General features: G+C 46.4%; 1 protein-coding gene across 2 annotated transcripts in view; it reads right to left on the bottom strand.

Moving 5' to 3' along the window:
- Positions 1–19,218, bottom strand: part of LOC147619837 (DHBP synthase RibB-like alpha/beta domain-containing protein) — a 61,885-nt gene that overhangs the window by 24,096 nt on the left and 18,571 nt on the right. Inside the window, exon 2 of one of the 2 annotated variants that reach the window (XM_086825684.1) lies at positions 1,046–1,165. In XM_086825684.1, the coding sequence (XP_086681810.1) occupies positions 1,046–1,083 (38 nt within the window). In that variant the 5' untranslated portion in view covers positions 1,084–1,165. The remainder of the gene's footprint in view (positions 1–1,045; positions 1,166–19,218) is intronic. The other variant, XM_086825683.1, reaches the window with a different exon arrangement.

The following is a 19,218-nucleotide window of genomic DNA, read 5'->3' as shown; positions in this document are numbered from 1 at the left end:
GTAGAAAAGAAGAATCAAACAGTGGTCAAGGTAGCTTGGAGTATGCTCAAGGGAAAAGGATACCTTCTGGGCCAAGGTAGTTAACAATGTGGCAATATTCTTGGCAGGAGTTGCACTAAATTAGTCATGGGGATGACTCCCCATCAGGCCTGCTCTGGTGAGAAACCTTCACTTGCCTAGTTCAAGACTTCTCGAAGTGAATATTTTACGCATGTTCCAAAACATGACCAAGTGGGATTCAAAATGCCGCAAGTGCATATTTCTAGGGTACAGTAAGGAGGAGGCTCCTTCTACTTTATCCAACAATGAGAAGATCACTTCCCAGCAAACACAAGCACAAGATGCAGGTGAAGGGCTGAAACAACTCCATGTAGATAGATTGCTAAGCAGTGTTGGTCCAAAAAGTCAATGACCCATGACAATGGACCGAACCCATCTTTATAGAGCCACTGAAACCTCCCTCATATCTCATAGTACACAGGACATCTAAAAAGGTAGCCATCCTCCATCTCAACTTCTAGAGAGATCTTGTCCTCCCTTTAAAATGTCCTCAACTCTCCCAATCTCTACTCTTAGGGGATATGATTAGACTTGGGTCTGTCTGGCCCGCTATCCACATGGCATGTGACATATGTCTCCAGATGTAGCCGGGCTTCTAAATGAAGGCATCATCTGTAATCTGCAGAAAATGGTCCTGACAGAACTGAGCGTGCATTGTTCTGGTCATTGTGATCAAGCCCTTATGTCAAAGTGTGATGTATGTTCAGCTTTCCAGGCTGCCTATTAGATTCATGCATGTTAAGATAATGTTTCCACAAGACTCTCTGACACAATTTTCACAAAATTAAGAGCCTTAATCTATTTAATTGAAGAGAGAGATAGAGAACTATTAGTGAAAAATAGATTATGCTTTAATTTGAACTCTGAGATGGCGCAAAAAGTCACCATGTTATACTTCAAACGTCAACAAGAAACCACAATGGACTCTTTATTGATTAACAAAACACATAGCTTCTTCGAAACAAAAGAGGGAACGATGGGAGACCAACACTGTGTCAGTTGGAATGACTCCAACAGCTCCATCCTTCAGCAATTGTATAACTGGGTCAAGTTTCCAAACATTAGAACCAAGGCTATCTACAGACACATATACAGATTCTGATACCTGTTAACACCAAAAAAATTTGCATTAACTCTTCAGTGATTTATTCTACTTGAGCAGACAGCAAGACAAAAGACCAAAACACACTATACATTAAGTTTGAAGATATATTAACACACATACAACATGGAATCCAAGAAAACAGGTACCCAAGCCCAAGCCACGTCCTCTGCCCAAGCCACTAGGCAAGGGGAGACCACCGCCCGAGCCCAAAGCAAGGGGAGTGTCCAGCTTCTGAGCAGGCCTGTATGGATCTCGCAGGCCAAGCCCAGTCTCACACAAGACAAGGATGCACCCAGGGACAACGCTCCCCAGTCTTCATCTTCATAGTCACCAGGCACACAGGAATCCACCAATGCAGACACCTGTAGCAGCAGGGACACTAGATACATAGCATACTGCTGTACAGCAGCTGGGTATGGATGTTGGGCAGCATTTGGAACACGCTGGCAGCAAGTCGTACACTTGTCGTACAATAGGTGCCACATGCAGTTCGTACAGCACCGTACGGAAGGTGGGCAACATCTCTGGCCGTACAACTGCGTGGAGATGGTGCAGGTCAGCTCAATGAGGGAGGTGTATAGTCCAACCGAGGATTGGAGAGGGTGGTGAGTGAGGTAGATGGCTGTTGAAGGCAAATGAACACACGCACACAGAATACACAGAGCAAGAGAGAGACTGCCATTGAACACACTTCATTCTTGAGCGTTCGAATAGAAAGAAAGATGGTGGTTATGCTTCTATGCACACGTATGTGGGGATATGAAAAGTCATGGAGTATGAAAGGTCCTAAATGCTAAGGTACTAAGAGTACACTCACATGAAAATAGATAAATGGGTTCCCATGAGCTAAATGTAGAGTGAATCCACACGGCCAACACCTGGCACACCAACTGGACGGATCTGGCAAGGGAAGTTTTTCCGGGTTCGGTTTTGGAAGAACCGAGGAATTAGTCTCCTGTCCGGATATCCGTGGGCGAGGCCCCGAGTGAGAGGACCCTGCACCGCGCAAGGAGTGCTACTTCCGCTGCTAGCACCCCCGAATCCGTTGCGCGGAGGGGACAGGGATCTTTCAGTTGGTATCAGAACAAATCCGAGATTCCAACCCACAAACATCAGTGTCATGCCAAGGTTGTGCACATAACATGTATATATGATACCATGCTATATCAAACAATATGAATATGTGAAACCATGCATCAATGAGAAGATCCATACTCCAAAGACGTGGAGTGAAACATAAAAATCTGCATGAAGCACTAGCATCTACATCATAGGCCAAGAATAGCCTATCACCAAAAAGATATGTTGCTGAAGATCCTCCAGCAACTGGTACATATATCAATGTTGAATCTCCAGCTGGAACATGTGCCCAAGATGGCACAACACCAAGAAAATATGTCGATGAAGCATAAGGTGAAAAATCATCACCATAAAACCATGCCAAATAGGATCTCAGCAACAACTGCATTAAGCAAGCAAGGATGGTCGGATCATCCACCAAAGAAAACACCATGGAATCACCATGATCCGCCATAGGTACTAGAGCAAGAATATAGTCCTCCACAAGGATATCATCTAGAGCATCACAATACTCTAACTCGGACACAGTGTCATAAAAGATATCATTATCAAAAGAACAAGCATCATGATCATGATCCACATAAACATCCTCATGAAGAACATGTGTCATCAATTGAGGTGATAAAATAAATCTTCTCCTTCCTCTCTATGTGCTGCCTAGCACAAGGAGGGCCTCCAAGAAATATATCCCCCATATCAGCATCAAAGAATATAAACACATGGAACCATAAATGTATAATATCCACATGCCAATAGCATAGAAAATCCATAATTTCCTGCTGCAACATATAATCCATAAGCATATGCTTGAACATCCATCATATGCAAGAGTATAGGAAAATTTCCATAAAGATCCGCATGTCCTGTTATGAAAAGATGCAGGGGGGAAGAGAGCTTGAGCTCTTGCAAGCACACACACACACTCACAAAACCCTAATAGAGAACACACAAGGTGAGAGGCTGAAAATCTTCTTCTCTACACAACACTCAACACACCATATACAAGAATAAGAGTACACACAATATGAAAGGTACTCAACCAAATACATACACGGGTTCTCTATAATGTGAACCCGACTAAATGAGCTGGCGCTATAACTATGCCAGTCTCTAGAATGGCTGTCACACAGCCTGTCATCCCACTGACCGCATATCTCCCATGATCTCACCAACCATGCCAGTGGTGTAAGTGTGGGGCCTATCCCCCAGGCGGGTCATCAGTGGCCACCGCCTCACTAGAGCTCGATATCTCAACACTCCCCCTCGAGCTCAACTCCATCTCATGTACACCAAGCGAAGCCCTGAATCTGCGGAGCTTCTCTGTACCCAATGCTTTGGTGAAGATGTCAGCGACCTGATCCTCTGTGCTGACATAAACAAGGTCAAGGTCTCTTGCCAAGACCTTCTCTCTAACGAAGTGGTAGTGGACCTCTATGTGCTTCGTACGAGCATGAAAGACTGGGTTCCTGGCCAACTGTATACTGCTAATGTTGTCACAGAAAATGACAACTTGTCTATCCACTGATAGACCCAAATCTGCAAGTAGCTTTCTCAACCAAGCTACCTCACATGCTGCCATAGCAGCTCCTCTGTACTCGGCCTCTGTACTCGATAGAGAAACCGTAGGCTGCTTCTTGCTGCTCCAAGTCACAGCAGCACTCCCCAAAGAAAACATGAATCCACTGGTAGATCTTCTATCTGAGATACTACCAGCCCAATCAGCATCTGTGTACCCATGTACACATATCTCTGTCCCAGTCTCATAGAATAGTCCACAATGCAAAGTAGACTTCACATACCTCAGTATGCGTCTCACTGCATCCAAATGCGGTTTCCGTGGAACCTGCATAAACTGACTCACCAACCCAACAGCATAGCTCAAATCTGATCTGGTGATCGTCATGTAGATCAAACTTCCTACTATGCTCCTGTACATAGTAGGATCCTCCAAGATCTCTCCTGAATCTGCACTCAACTTGCCATTCTGATCCAATGGCACAGAAATAGGCTTACAGCCTGTCATACCATACTTGGACAACATGTCCAAGCCATACTGTCTCTGCAGTAATCCAATACCATGTGGTGACCTAATCACCTCAATGCCCAAGAAATATCTGGGCTTCCCCAGATCCTTCATCTCGAACTTCTGTCTAAGCAAGATCTTTACATCAAAGATCTCTGCATCATGGTCCCCCGTAATGATCAAGTCATCTACATAGATGACAACAAGCACAACCCCTCTTATCACCATGTCTCACATACAATGAGAAATCTGCATTGGCTACACGAAAGCCAATAGTGACAAGATATTCAGAAATCTTGTCAGACCATGCTCTTGGTGCTTGCTTTTAGCCATACTAGGCTTTCTTCAACCTGCAAACATGCTCGGGGTGACCCACATCCTCATATCCAGGTGGCTGCAACATATACACCTCTTCTTGCAAATCCCCATGCAAGAATGCATTCTTTACATCCATCTGATGTAAAGACCATTGCTTTGACGCAGCCACTGCTATCACAACTCTCACCGTTGCCATCTTGGCAACTGGGCTGAAAGTTTCCTCATAATCAATCCCATATGTCTGCGCATATCCTTTGGCTACCAATCTAGCCTTGTACCTGTTTATGCTTCCATCACTGTTATGTTTAACTTTGTACACCCACTTGCATCCAATGGCTTTCTTGCCTTCAGGCAATTGCACTAAATCCCAAGTTTCATTTCCATATAGTGCATCCATCTCCTCATCCATAGCTTTCTCCCAACACACATTTCCAACAGCCTCATCAATGCATGTGGGCTCTACAACCTGCACAACCTTTGCCATATATGCATAGTGATGTGCCACAACCATCATATGTAAATCTCTGCACAGGGTTCTTCACTCTCCCTGATCTTCGCAGCTTTTCATTCATGGCTTCCATTGCCTTCTTTACACCAGGTGTTCTCATAGCTGGGATCCCAAGCTCCTCATCAAGGCTCATATCTGAGCCACTAGACTCTCCATCAACATGAGAATGCCCTGCAGAAATGTCACGCATACCAAGGGGCTCAACCACTTTCTCTTTTCCTTTACGTGATGTACTAATCACATTTGCACGGCTGGTACTATGACGCAGCCTGCCACTCCACGGTCTATCAACAGACCCACTAGATGAGGACTCTCCTAGTCCACTCAAAGACTGTGATTGCTGACCTGCATTCTGTGCAACCACACTTCCACTCACATCAGCCCCAATAGCTTCTTTTTCAGCAGCATACCAGCTGCTCATCTCATCAAAGACAACATCCCTGCTTACCCTCAACTCACGTGTAGTAGGGTTATAACACCTGTATCCCTTTTGCTCAAGGGAATATCCAATAAACACACATTTTTCAGCTTTCGGATCCAGCTTAGTTCTCAGCTCATCTGGCACATGCACATATGCAATGCATCCAAAGACTTTCAGATGAGACAAATCTGGTTTTCTGCCAGTAAACCTCTCCTCTGGAGTTACATCATGTATGGCTGCAGTTGGAGTCCTGTTCATAATGTATACTGCTGTAGAAACAGCCTCAGCCCAATAGCAATGTGGCATATTCTTCTCTTCCATCAATGCTCGCGCAATCTCTACAATGTGCCTGTTTTTCCGCTCAGCAACTCCATTTTGCTGCGGAGTGTATCTGCATGTAAACTGTCTCTGAATACCATTCTTCTTCAAAAATTCAGAGAACTCATTGGAGAAGTACTCTCCCCCTCCATCTGACCTTAGGCACTTTACATATTTCCCTGTTTGCTTTTCAACCAAAACTCTGAAATTCTGAAAGTGAGTGAACACCTCACTCTTCTCCTTCATGAAATATACCCACACTTTCCTTGTGTGGTCATCAATGAAAGTCACATAATACCGGCAGCCTCCCATAGATATGGTCTTCGTAGGACCCCATACATCTGAATGCACAACATCTAGTGCATTTCTGCTCACATATCTGTTACGTGGAAACACATGCTTTGTTTGCTTCCCAAATTGACATGCTTCACAGATTTTATGCATACCTTCCACTTTAAATTTTGGCAGCCCTGTCACAATTCCTTTTGTCTGCATAGACTTCAATCTCTCCACATTTACATGTCCAATTCTTTTATGCCATATGTCTATGTCTGCAACAATTCCTGAACCATTTGCAAACATCGCAGCACTCATTTCAGGCATGTCTACATTCAACGTAAACATTCTGCCCACTCTGTTGCCTTTTGCAACCAACCTGCACTTGTCTTTGAAATCTTCAACATAACACCCATCAGGGTTAAACCGAACCTGCAAACCCTACTCAATCATCTGGCCAACTGAAACCAGATTCTTTGTTATGTTCGGTACATGAAGTACATCTGCAAGGTACTTCACTTTGCCATCCTGCATAGACAATGGCACATCTCCAACGTGGGCAATTGGATGAGCTGTGTCATCCCCTGTTTCCACAAAACCTGGTCTTTCCGGATTTTTCATCTCCTTGAACCACTCCCCATGACTCGTCATGTGGTTCGAAGCGCCTGAATCCACATACCATACATTATCTTTTTGTGCTGCATCAACATTTTCAGACATGGCATTCACGACATGCTGCATAACAAACAACCTTTCATTATCCTCATTATTTCTGCTTGAGGATGCATAGTTGTTTTGCTGCACTTTCCCATTTTGCATGTCAGCCTGCTTCTTATAACATTCTGACTGCACATGTCCAGGCTTACCACAATAATAGCATTCACGTGCATCATTATATTGCCTTTGCCAATTTCCACGGCCTCTTTGACTCCCCCTGCCTCTGAATTTGCCTCTTCCACCTGCGTGTTGTTGTTGTTGTTGATTCTGGGACTGTTGTTGTTGCTGCTGCTGATGGCCATAATTCTGATTACCTGTTCGGCCACCTCCTTGACCGCGTCCACGGCCTCCTCTACCTCGTCCTCTTCCTGAACTCGTGTAGAAGGCCTGTTGCTCTGAACTGTTTTTGCTTTGTGAAGACTGTTGGTCTTCACCCAAGTTCTTCTCTTCAATAATCAGCATCGACACCAAATCTGTAAAGTTGGGAATGTTTTCCCGAGTCTGAATAGACGTCTTAAACGCCTTGTATTGTGGCCCGAGACCACGTAGACAGACTTCCACCTTGTCATCATCATCTACTGACACACCAATAGATGCAAGGGATTCCACAATACCCTTTATCTTCAGCGCATAGTCATTCACAGACATGCTCTTTTTCTCCACAGTATGAAGTTCATTCTTCAACTGTATCTTACGTGCCTTGGTATTTGTTTCATAAAGCTTTACCAAGGTGTCCCACGCCTCCTTGGGAGACTTGGCATCCTGAATGTGCCCAATCATGGTGTCCTGTATACTAATGGAAAGCCAATACATTACTTTCCTGGCTCCTTGGTTCCAGTCTTTAAACTCTTTCACATCTGTAGCAGTCGGATTTATATCCGGTATCTCCGGTGCCTCTTCATGCTCACCTTCTATGTAGTCCCAATAACCTTTTCCCATCAGGAAATTCGTCAACCTGAACCTCCAAGCATGGAAGTTATTCTTGTCAAGCTTCTCAGCCACAATCTGAGTTATCCCATCATTTGACATCTTGCCAAACACACAATTTTACCAGAAACTGCACTTTGGTTTTTCTGCACAAACTGCTGTATTTTCTGCACAGCGGTACTGTAGTACTCTCAAATGTCACCAACAGTGACTTCAATGTGCATACATACACCCAATGGCAACTGTAGACCTCTTTGCAGCACCCACAGTGTCTGCACAGTCAATCTGTCTTCCTGCAGTTCTTAAAACAGAGTTCTGCAGAGAATCGATGACTTACCCGCAGTGCTCGAAATCGCCTGCTTTCTGAAAAACGGAGGTCCAGACACGCCCGAAACGCGTTTTCGGCCCGGAAATTTTAGTCCGAAGGACTGTATAGTTGCCCTATAGCTTTACTCCCGCGAAGAAAGCTCCTCAATCAGAGACCGTTTGCCGGTGCCTCCCGTACAGCTCCCGACAAGGGTGTAGTCACCAACACAATAGGGAAGAGTAGTTGAAGCTCTTACCCTCGTACCGCTTCCTGTGGTTCTCTTGCTTGCAGCTCAGCCCTTAGCATGAACCAGGCTCTGATACCATGAAAAGATGCAGGGGGGTAGAGAGCTTGAGCTCTTGCAAGCACACACACACACTCACAAAACCCTAATAGAGAACACACAAGGTGAGAGGCTGAAAATCTTCTTCTCTACACAACACTCAACACACCATATACAAGAATAAGAGTACACACAATATGAAAGGTACTCAACCAAATACATACACGGGTTCTCTATAATGTGAACCCGACTAAATGAGCTGGCGCTATAACTATGCCAGTCTCTAGAATGGCTGTCACACAGCCTGTCATCCCACTGACCGCATATCTCCCATGATCTCACCAACCATGCCAGTGGTGTAAGTGTGGGGCCTATCCCCCAGGCGGGTCATCAGTGGCCACCGCCTCACTAGAGCTCGATATCTCAACATGTTACCCATCATAGGCAACAAGCTGAATATATCTCCTGTGAATAGCTGTAAACCCACTTCTGCATGGATAGGCAAATCAGCCCCATCAAGCCTCACAAAATAATGGGATAAACCCTCCATCACATGGAAAAATCCATCAACATGGATCCCATCATGCATAAAAACATCATCAATATCATCATGGATCACCATAGCATCTTCAAAAATAATATCACGAGAAACAACATCCACATGGGCAACATCATCATGATGATCAAGAGAAAGTAAAAACTGCATAATCACTTCATCATTGTCATGATGAAGAGAATCATCAAAAAGCACATCATCCATGCACAATGCATGATCCATAAAAACACCATCAACATGATCAGCATGAAGATCAATATCATGAGAACCTAGAGAACCATCAAATAAGATCACATCAATGTGATCACCACCACCATGCATAGTAGGCTCAATAGATGGAACCTCCAAATCTGGATCACAAACATCATGTGCAATAGACTCAATGCGAGTCTCCACACCCACATGAAGAACTGTATGTCACCTACACACCTGTGCCATGGCTAAAATTCAGCATGAACATCATTAATCCCTAATTTAGTCAGCATTTAGGGCATCATCAGCAGTAGCATTAGTAGCACTATCATCATTAGCATCATTAGCATCAGCATCAACAATACCATCATCATCAGCAGCAACATCAACATCATCATCATCATCATTATCAGCAGCATAATCATCATCATCATTATTATCAACAACATAATCATCATCATCATCACTAGGAGAGCACGGGACTCTGTCGACTGCTTGTAGACAACCTATCGGCAGCCAGCAGAAGCCCTAGCAACTGGTGGGACACCATCCAGACAAAGGCCAGCAAGGTGGGACAGCAGAAGAATTAAAGCACAGCATTTATGGCATTTTATTGTCTATTTTCTTGTCCAAGTTCTGGCCGACAGCTGCTGGAGCTGGCCGACCAGCCCCTCTCAACATATATATAAGCATCGTTCATTATTCAGCATACCAAGTCACTGATTCATCATTCCATCATTCATCAAAGTCAGTAGAAGATGTAGGGCCACGGGCCACACATCAACCCCTTTGGGGCTAACCAAGGGCCTAAGCCATGTACATTCATTAAGCAACCTTTTGTACCATATAATACAAAGAAAAATCCTGACACCAACTATTTCTCTCCTTTGTCTTAATTATGTTTAAATCCGCATCTTGTTCTTAATTAGGCTTAGGGTTGTGGATCAATACGGCAAGGCTTTTGCGCATGCAACACTGGATCACCATCAATAGAGTCAAAGAGACTCATCATATCGGCATCAATACTGCCAAAGATAGCTCGAGATCATCAAGAATCTAGATGAGATCATCATCCACCATATCATCATGTATCACCGCATCATGTGTAAAAGCATTATCATAAACATGGCTAGAATCTGTATCATGTGGTGAAGTAGACTCAATCACATATAAATCACATAACCTGTGTCTCTTTGCAAGAATGTCATGGAGAGCTCTCCCACAAAATCCATGTGAGGTTGCCTCATCACGAGACACAACATCAGGAACATCAAGAATCACGTTGGCAACTCTATGCCCAAACTGCATAGCATCATTGTAATCCTGACCATCTCCCAAACCCTGGGATCCATCTCATATGAAGCTAGGTACGTTCGAGAGCTCCTCTTGGCTCTTCTGGCCTTCATGGTTCTCCCATGCACTCTCCACTCCCACCATATCCACCCCATAATGGCAATCAAGGTCAATATCAAACTCAAGCGCTCTTGGATTGGCTCCATTTGACGTCCGACTTCGTCCCAGTTCTGCTCGGCTTGGCCGGAACTCCCGGACTCTAGATTCGGACCTTTGATGCTGATCCGGAACTGCTCGGATTCAGACGTCGGACCCCCCTCAGCGTGGAACAATGGTAGACCTTGTCGATGGGTGGACACAATGCTGCAAAGCTCCTCTTACATCTCCACGAACTCCGACATGGTCACCTTGTGCATTCCTACTATGAGTCAGGCTCAAGTCCACCCTATGCACACCGAACTACGAATTGATTCAAAAGAATGAATGTTAAGCAATAGGCATGATCAGATCAGAAGCGCCATCAGTAGTGGTAGCTAGAGCACCACATCAAGACAGGCAATGGATAGAGTCAGAACATCAGCATCCAGAGGAACGGCAACTTCAAGATATGAGAGTGGAGATGATGGACTCTCTGATTCGGCAGCGGAATTCGGATTTGGAGGCTGGCGGACAGGCTATGATGCAGACAATGGGTGATGATGTAGGACTTGGGAGCTGTCGGGGTCAACCTCTGGATTTGGATAACTACTGCCACCTTGTTAGAAGCGCCAACCTCCCAGATCAATGCTGGCCATCTTCGATGACGTCAGCATGAGCGGATCGCCACCTATTTCCTCAGGCTTCCTTTTGCGCCGCGCGTGGTGCAAAGACGTTAGCCTCAATCATGCACAGCAGCAACACTACTTGAGCACCTTGATCACTCCGGCAACCAACCAAATTTAACGTTGTTAATGTCTTTAGCACGCCTAACGGTGGGTGCCGGTTGTTGGAAGCTCACGGTAGACCCTCCATAAAAATAAACATGAGAAGAATAATCAAGACTCAAAATAGATGAAAGCTTATGCACGCGACACAAGAATGGGTTAAATCTCCCCCACCATGAGAGTGGATCTCCACTTTGGGCTTGCATAAGCCTAAATACAAAAGTGTGAACACTCTTAAGGTTCACTCATGAAATAGAACTAATGTATATCAAAATGTTGCACATAAAATATCACTGCCATTGCCGATCATAAATAATCGCCACGCGCCATGCGTCAATAAATTTCCGTCGGTGCAAGCCCAGTGGATCCATGCACATTCCACACACTAACCCTGCCACCACTGATCTGCACTGACATTCACAATTTAAGCTCAAAATATGTGACAAGATTGATCACTTGCATATAAAATAAATATCCATCAAATAAATCCATAAATGCCAAATAATTCTAATAATTCCAACACCGGTAGAGATGATTATCCGACCTCGGATGACGTCACCGTCCCCTTGCAAATGTCGGACCGTCTGCCATCGCCAAAGGAACTGCCACCTTCAAAACCACTTAGCCCCCTTCTCCATGAGGAGTATCGCCATTAGGTCTTGTAACACATGAAGCTAGCAGATCCAGCCTGTTAGATTTAGGGCGGGAGAGTGAATGAGCCATTCATGATGAAAGAGAGTTAATAACATTCATATTATTGATCCTATACAAATGAACAACTACATGAGGTATAAATATAAATAGCCTTGAGAGAAACATCCCATATGACTGGATACACGAGTGGATTGACATCATTGCTTATGTCATTGGGAGTTACACACAATCTTAGGCTTGTACATATCCTATGCCCCTTTTGATATATGGCTAAGGGACAATGTTGGGCTTATATTTTAACACCCTCCTTAAGCCAAACATGGACAACTGACACTCAACAATAGGTTTTGCCTAACAACATCCCTCCTTGAAACAATGAGATAGAGGCCCCCCTTTATAGCGTAAGGGTGTGTGCTCTCTTCTCTACAACATCAAGGTGTGAAAAAATGGGTGTACACAACAATGATTGGGCCACATTTGTGACAAAATCCCTAAGGCAATGGCTTCAAATACAGGGCTTCAAAAGCCCTAAGGCAATGGCAACAGAGGGAGCCGCTATACAACGCATTTGCGGTACGACCAGCAAGCTAGGGAAAACAATGCGCTAGCCTGCTAGCCTGCTAATGCCGCAGCTGCTGTTCTCGAACGCCAAGCATTGACTGTACGAAACGGTGCGCCTAGACCTAATGAGCAACTCTCTAGTTGAAATCACACCCTAAAGCGGCCTGGATTCGCTGCTGGGAGTCCTCCACTGGCAGGGGGTTGGTGAAAAAAAGGTGAGATCCACTATTCCAGGGGGAGAATATCACCCTATTTTTCCTAGGATTTTGCTCTTGATACCATGTTAGATTTAGGACGGGAGAGTGAATGAGCCATTCATGATGAAAGAGAGTTGATAACATTCATATCATTGATCCTATACAAATGAACAACTACATGAGGCATAAATAGCCTTGAGAGATACATCCCATATGATTGGATACATGAGTGGATTGACATCATTGCTTATGTCATTGGGAGCTACACACAACCTTAGGCTTGTACATATCCTATGCCCCTTTTGATATATGGCTAAGGGACAATGTTGGGCTTATATTTTAACACCGCCATCACAAAGCCCGCCATATTCATGCAGCCCACAACCTTAGAGCAATAAGGTTACCAGGATAGCGGCGAATCTTGAAGTTCCCAAGCACCCGAATTCACCAAAGAGGGGGATTCGAATAATCGTGGTCACCAAAGTGTAACAATGAACACACACACACACACACACAAAGAATACATAGAGAAAGAGAGAGACTGCCATTGAACACACTTCATTCATGAGCGTTCAAACACAACGGAAGATGATGGTTATGCTTCTATGCACTCATATGTGGGGATATGAAAAGTCATGGAATATGAAAGGTCCTAAATACTAAGGTACTAAGAGTACATTCACATGAAATAGATAAATGGGTTCCCATGAGCTAAATGTAGAGTGAGTGCACACGGCCAACAATGGCCATGAGGTTATTCTGCCAAGTGTAATGCCAGCCCACAAAGATACCCACCCTGCTTAACATGGTCTTGAGCACCCCCTGTCGGCCATAGAGAGTGTGTCTGGCACTTATGGGTGTAGAGGGTGCCCAGCCTTCCAATTGCATGAGTGCAAACACTTTAGCTTGAAATTTGTCAAAGTCCATACATGAAATTTGGAAATCCATCTTGTTACCAATCCATAGGGCAGTTGCCAGCCAAAATGGCCTCATCTAGTCACACTAGGTGGAGAGAAGAAACAACTAGTCACACTAGCTAATTCTAGTCACACTGGAGATGGAAAGTACTAGCGGAGCCCCTAGACTCTAGTCCTACTAGTGACTAGAGTGAAGCAACCTACACTAGTCATGGGCTTCAACTCATGAAACCACTCTCCATGTCCTCCTATCATATGATTAGAAGCCCTCGAGTCCACATGTAATACATAATCCAATGTTGAATCCACTATGACTGAGCATCCCTCTTTTTTTTTTTTTTTTTTTTTTTTTTTTCCGAGAAAAGATCCTTTCATTAGTTATGTAAAAAACGCCCGTAGGGCTACAAAAGAGATCTCTCCTGCTCCTAACAGAGAGAAGAGCAGTGAATACATCATGGCAGCCCGGGAGACTCTCCCTAGGTGCTGCAAAATACAAACATCAGTCTAAAGGACTGAACGGCTAAATCATACAATGGGGGGGGGGGAAGAGCCAAACAGGAGGCCTGTAGTGCCAACGGGGGGATCCCGTGTGTAGGGTGTAGAACGGGCCGCAGCGCCAAGTGGTATGAAAGGCCTGGCGCCGTAAGATCGCCTCATCCGAGTCTCCCCGGATGCGGTCGTACTGTCCTCGCAGGGTGTGGATCAACTCCTGCCAAATCCCTCGAACAGTCTCTGCTGGTGGCTCCAATCTCCCCTCAAAGGCCGTGAAGCACCGGGCCCTCCAGGTGAACCAGATGGTGAGGCTGCTGAGGAGCTCCCATCGTAAATCCCTCTCCTGTGTCCAGCTGGCGGACGAGTAATCCGGTGCCGGAACCAGGCGAGGCTGGCCCCTAATAAAGCTGATGGCCTGACTGCCCTGCTCCATCTCATAGCCCATAGCAGGCCCTGACGAAGTCGACCAAGCAGCGGCACCCCACGTAAACATACCCTCTGGAGAGAGGGGGGCCAGAATACGCAGCATCCGCAGCCAAATCTGCTGAGCCTGAGGGCAGTCCCAAAGGCAATGTCGCTGTGTCTCCATAGGGTGGCCGCATCGGACGCAGGCCGCCGGGAGACCGCTGTAAACAAGCCAAGTGCCAACTGCTGAGCCCCTGTGGGCGACCAGCCACTGAAAAGCCGAGATCCTGCGGGCCTGTCGACTAGCCCAGAGCCGAGCCCAGAAATCCTCCAGGAACTCCTGTGATAGTCCCTGCAATCGCCAATGCCCCGATGCCGCTGGAGAAACCGTCCTCCTCGCCGTCAAGATATGCCGTCCCAGCCGAACAGTATACTGGAAAAATGTGATCTCTGTGGCCTCAAGGGATGCATAAGGATCATGCCACTCGTACTCTCCGGGGTCCCACTGCAGCCGGGCCAAGGGGCGCGCTGCATATGCCCATATGCGCCAATCCGGGAGCACGTCAGCAGGGTCGGGGTCAATATGCCACTTCCGAGAAGCGGCAGCCACTACCCGAATCCTCTGAAAGGTGCACTCTGCAACCAAAGGCGACTCCACCTCCACTCTCTGGAGTCGGCCCTCATCCTGAATCTCATAATAGAGGCATCTGCCATCCTCAGTGCTAGCTCTGACAGCAATCAGGATCTCCAACTGTGTGAAGGCACCCATCCACCGTGGGGCCACTGGCTCGAGAGGTGTGAACCACTCCTCTGTAAGTGCCTCCCGAATATCATCCCTCATAATCAACCCCCCTCTGAAGTGACTCAGCCTCTCCACCTGGGTCTCCTCTGGTAGACTGCAGAAAGCCTGCCAGTCTCCAAAACTACGAGCTGGGCCTGCCGCTAAAGGTCCCCAGGCTAGACGGGGCCGAGAACCCAGCATATGACCCTGCTCTGTACGAACCGCTGGGCTCCAGATGAGCGGCTGCCTGGCCCGCTCCTCAACACAAGACGGAGGCCGCTGAGAGAGCCCCGGTCTCAGTAGCTCCCAAGCTCGCAGGATACTCAAAGCAAATCTGTCCTCCCATCCTCTACTGAGGCCTGTCCTCCTCATCTCTATGAATATCCAGCGAATCTCTGGTGCCCAAGTACCCCCTGCAGGAGGCGCCCGGGCCTGCAGTCGCTGCAAGAGGAGCTCTTTCCAAGGCTCAGCGCCTGGAAGCAACCCCCGAACAATAAGCTTCCCCAATAAGGCTCTACTCTGATCGACTGGATCTATAATGCCCAAACCGCCCTGAGCCAACGGAAGTGTAATAACTGCCCATGCAACCTTTGCCCGGGCTGGCTGACCGTCCCGCCCAGACCACAGAAAGTTCCTGATCAGCCTCTGTACCTGGCTGATGCAAGAGCTCGAGAAAATCCAGCAAGACGTAATGTACCACATAGTCGCTAACAGCACCTGATTTGCCACCACCACCCTCCCAGCCAAGGATAGTCGAGCTGTACTCCAATACAATAGCTTCTTCCGAATGCTCAGAAGAAGCGGGGCAATCTGCTGCTCGGGTGACAAATCGAGGCCAATCTGACTGAGCATCCCTCTTGATCTGGTACTAGTTATACTAGCCATGTAGCATTACCAATCACACTGGCTTAAAAAATAGACACAATCGCCAGTCACACTAGTAATTATTATGTCCCAAAGAAGAGATTTTGGAATTAATGATGCACTTACATCATAGCTTATCATGCTTAAGGAGCCAAATGGTGACATCTCCCACTACTCGATGGCTTTTATCACCGCTTCTTGCAAAGCTTGGCATGAATATGTTCTTAAGTTGTGTGTGTGTATATGTATATGTATGTATGTATGTATATATCTATGTGAAAAGCCTCCAAATATATTTCCAACAGATGTGGATACTCTCTCAGAGTTTGTTGATCAACCATTTCGCATCCATGGCGGATAGTTGCAGAATTTCCCCAATGTCCCTTCTAGGCGACCTCTAGGCAAAATCGTTTCTTTGTGGAAGACATGTCATGTGCATGATCAATGCCATGTACCTTCTCAAGGCTAATTCCAGAAGCGGGCAACCAGATAAAGACTATGAACCGGAAAAAGACCAGATTTTGGAGCATCAAGTGCTGAATTGGCTGTACAAGGCAGGCTCCAAGAGGGGACTGTCGGCTGCTAAAAATGGCTGTCGGCTGACCAGACTGAGGCAGCTGCAGAGGCGCATCACCTTTAAGGATATTAATGCCAGTCGGCTGGCCGACGGCCGGCTCATTTATTGGTTCAAGAGCCTATAAATAGGCCAAGATGCTCATAGTTCTAACCATTCAACCCTCTAGGGGTTTGGGTCAATAGGAGTCCCATAGGGGGACAGTTTTGGGTGTTATTCACCTTTTATTCAAGGCAGCCTAGGGCTGTGTGTAAGAGTAACTTTTTGTACTATATGAATATACCTGAATTTCGAGCTCTCTCTCTCTCTCTCTCTCTCTCTCTCTCTCTCTCTATCTGCGTTTTGCATCAGCATGTTGCCAGGAGTGTTTAGGGCTGAAAGAAGACTCTCAGAGCATCAGGCTCAGCAAAGCTAAACACTGATTCAGTCCCATATGATGGTGTACAGGTCCAAGGTACAGGAAAGTACACGGATTCAAAGCCCAAGGCAAGGAGCACACAATCGGGAAGAACTCTCAGGAGGTTTGTTGGTGTGTTCCACAAAGCCAAAGGGGATGGCAGTCGTGTGAGCCAGACAGGTTCCCGGGCAACGGTCCCAAGGGAGGTTTATCCTCCAAGGGCGATGTGAGAGTGCTAGACTCATTTCTCAAGAATGAAGACCAAGACAGTGTTCAAAGTCGGGGCAGGAATGGATTGTGGACTAGATGGAACAGATGCATAGATCTTCATATGAGACAGTGTTTTGGAGATCAGGTCGGGCTTTCAGAAAAAAGGGTTGCCAGGGATGGATGGATGACAGAGGGATTTCGGGAAAAGATTGGGATGATGACAGTCATCCAAGAGCAGGTTGGATTCCCGTCATCAAGTTTAGCAGAGGGGATGTCATGTGCATGATCAATGCCATGTACCTTCTCAAGGCTAATTCTAGAAGGGGGCAACCAGATAAAGACTATGAACCGGAAAAAGACGAGATTTTGGAGCATCAAGTGCTGAATTGGCTGTAGGGGACCAGGATGACAAGGCAGGCTGCAAGAGGGGACTGTCGGCTGCTAAAAACGGCTGTCGGCTGACCAGACTGAGGCGGCTGCAGAGGCACATCACCTTTAAGGATATTAATGCCAGTCGGCTGCTAAAAATGGCTGTCGGCTGACCAGACTGAGGCGGCTGCAGAGGCGCATCACCTTTAAGGATATTAATGCCAGTCGGCTGGCCGACCAGCAGTCGGCCAGCTCATTTATTGGTTCAAGAGCCTATAAATAGGCCAAGATGCTCAAAGTTCTAACCATTCAACCCTCTAGGGGTTTGGGTGAGTAGGAGTCCCATAGGGGGACAGTTTTGGGTGTTATTCACCTTTTATTTAAGGCAGCCTAGGGTTGTGTGTAAGAGTACCTTTTTGTACTATATGAATATACCTAAATTTCGAGCTCTCTCTCTCTCTCTCTCTCTCTCTCTCTCTCTCTCTCTCTCTCTCTCTCTCTCTCTCTCTATCTCTGTGTTTTGCATCAGCATGTTGCCAAGAGTGTTTAGGGCTGAAAGAAGACTCTCAGAGCTTCCGCGTGTTACATTGGTATCAGAGCATCAGGCTCAGCAAAGCTAAACACTAATTCAGTCCCATATGATGGTGTATAGGTCCAAGGTAAAGGAAAGTACACGGATTCAAAGCCCAAGGCAAGGAGCACAGAATCGGGAAGAACTCCCAGGAGGTTTGTTGGTGGTGTTCCACAAAGCCAAAGGGGATGGCAGTCCTGTGAGCCAGATAGGTTCCCGGGCAACGGTCCCAGGGAGGTTTATCCTCCAAGGGCGATGTGAGAGTGCCAGACTCATTTCTCAGGAATGAAGACCAAGACAGTGTTCAGAGTCGGGGCAGGAATGGATTGTGGACTAGATGGAATAGATGCATAGATCTTCGTCTGAGACAGAGTGTTTTGGAGAACAGGCCGGGCTTTCAGAGAAAAGGGTTGCCAGGGATGGATGGATGACAGAGGGATTTTGAGAAAAGATTGGGATGATGACAGTCATCCAAGAGCAGGTTGGATTCCCGTCATCAAGTTTAGCAGAGGGGGATGTCATGTGCATGATCAATGCCATGTACCTTCTCAAGGCGAATTCCAGAAGGGGGCAACCAGATAAAGACTATGAACCGGAAAAAGACTAGATTTTGGAGCATCAAGTGCTGAATTGGCTGTAGGGGACCAGGATGACAAGGCAGGCTGCAAGAGGGGACTGTTGGCTGCTAAAAATGGCTGTCGGCGGCTGACCAGACTGAGGCGGTTGCAGAGGCGTGTCACCTTTAAGGATATTAATGCCAGTCGGCTGCTAAAAATGGCTGTCGGCTGACCAGACTGAGGCGGCTGCAGAGGCGCATCACCTTTAAGGATATTAATGCCAGTCGGCTGCTAAAAATGGCTGTCGGCTGACCAGACTAAGGCGGCTGCAGAGGCGCATCACCTTTAAGGATATTAATGCC

This window comes from Cibotium barometz, chromosome 32, assembly GCF_041138505.1.
Source record: "Cibotium barometz isolate CiBa-2024 chromosome 32, ASM4113850v1, whole genome shotgun sequence".
Classification (NCBI taxonomy): Eukaryota; Viridiplantae; Streptophyta; class Polypodiopsida; order Cyatheales; family Cibotiaceae; genus Cibotium; species Cibotium barometz.
This window is presented reverse-complemented; position numbering and strand designations above follow the sequence as displayed.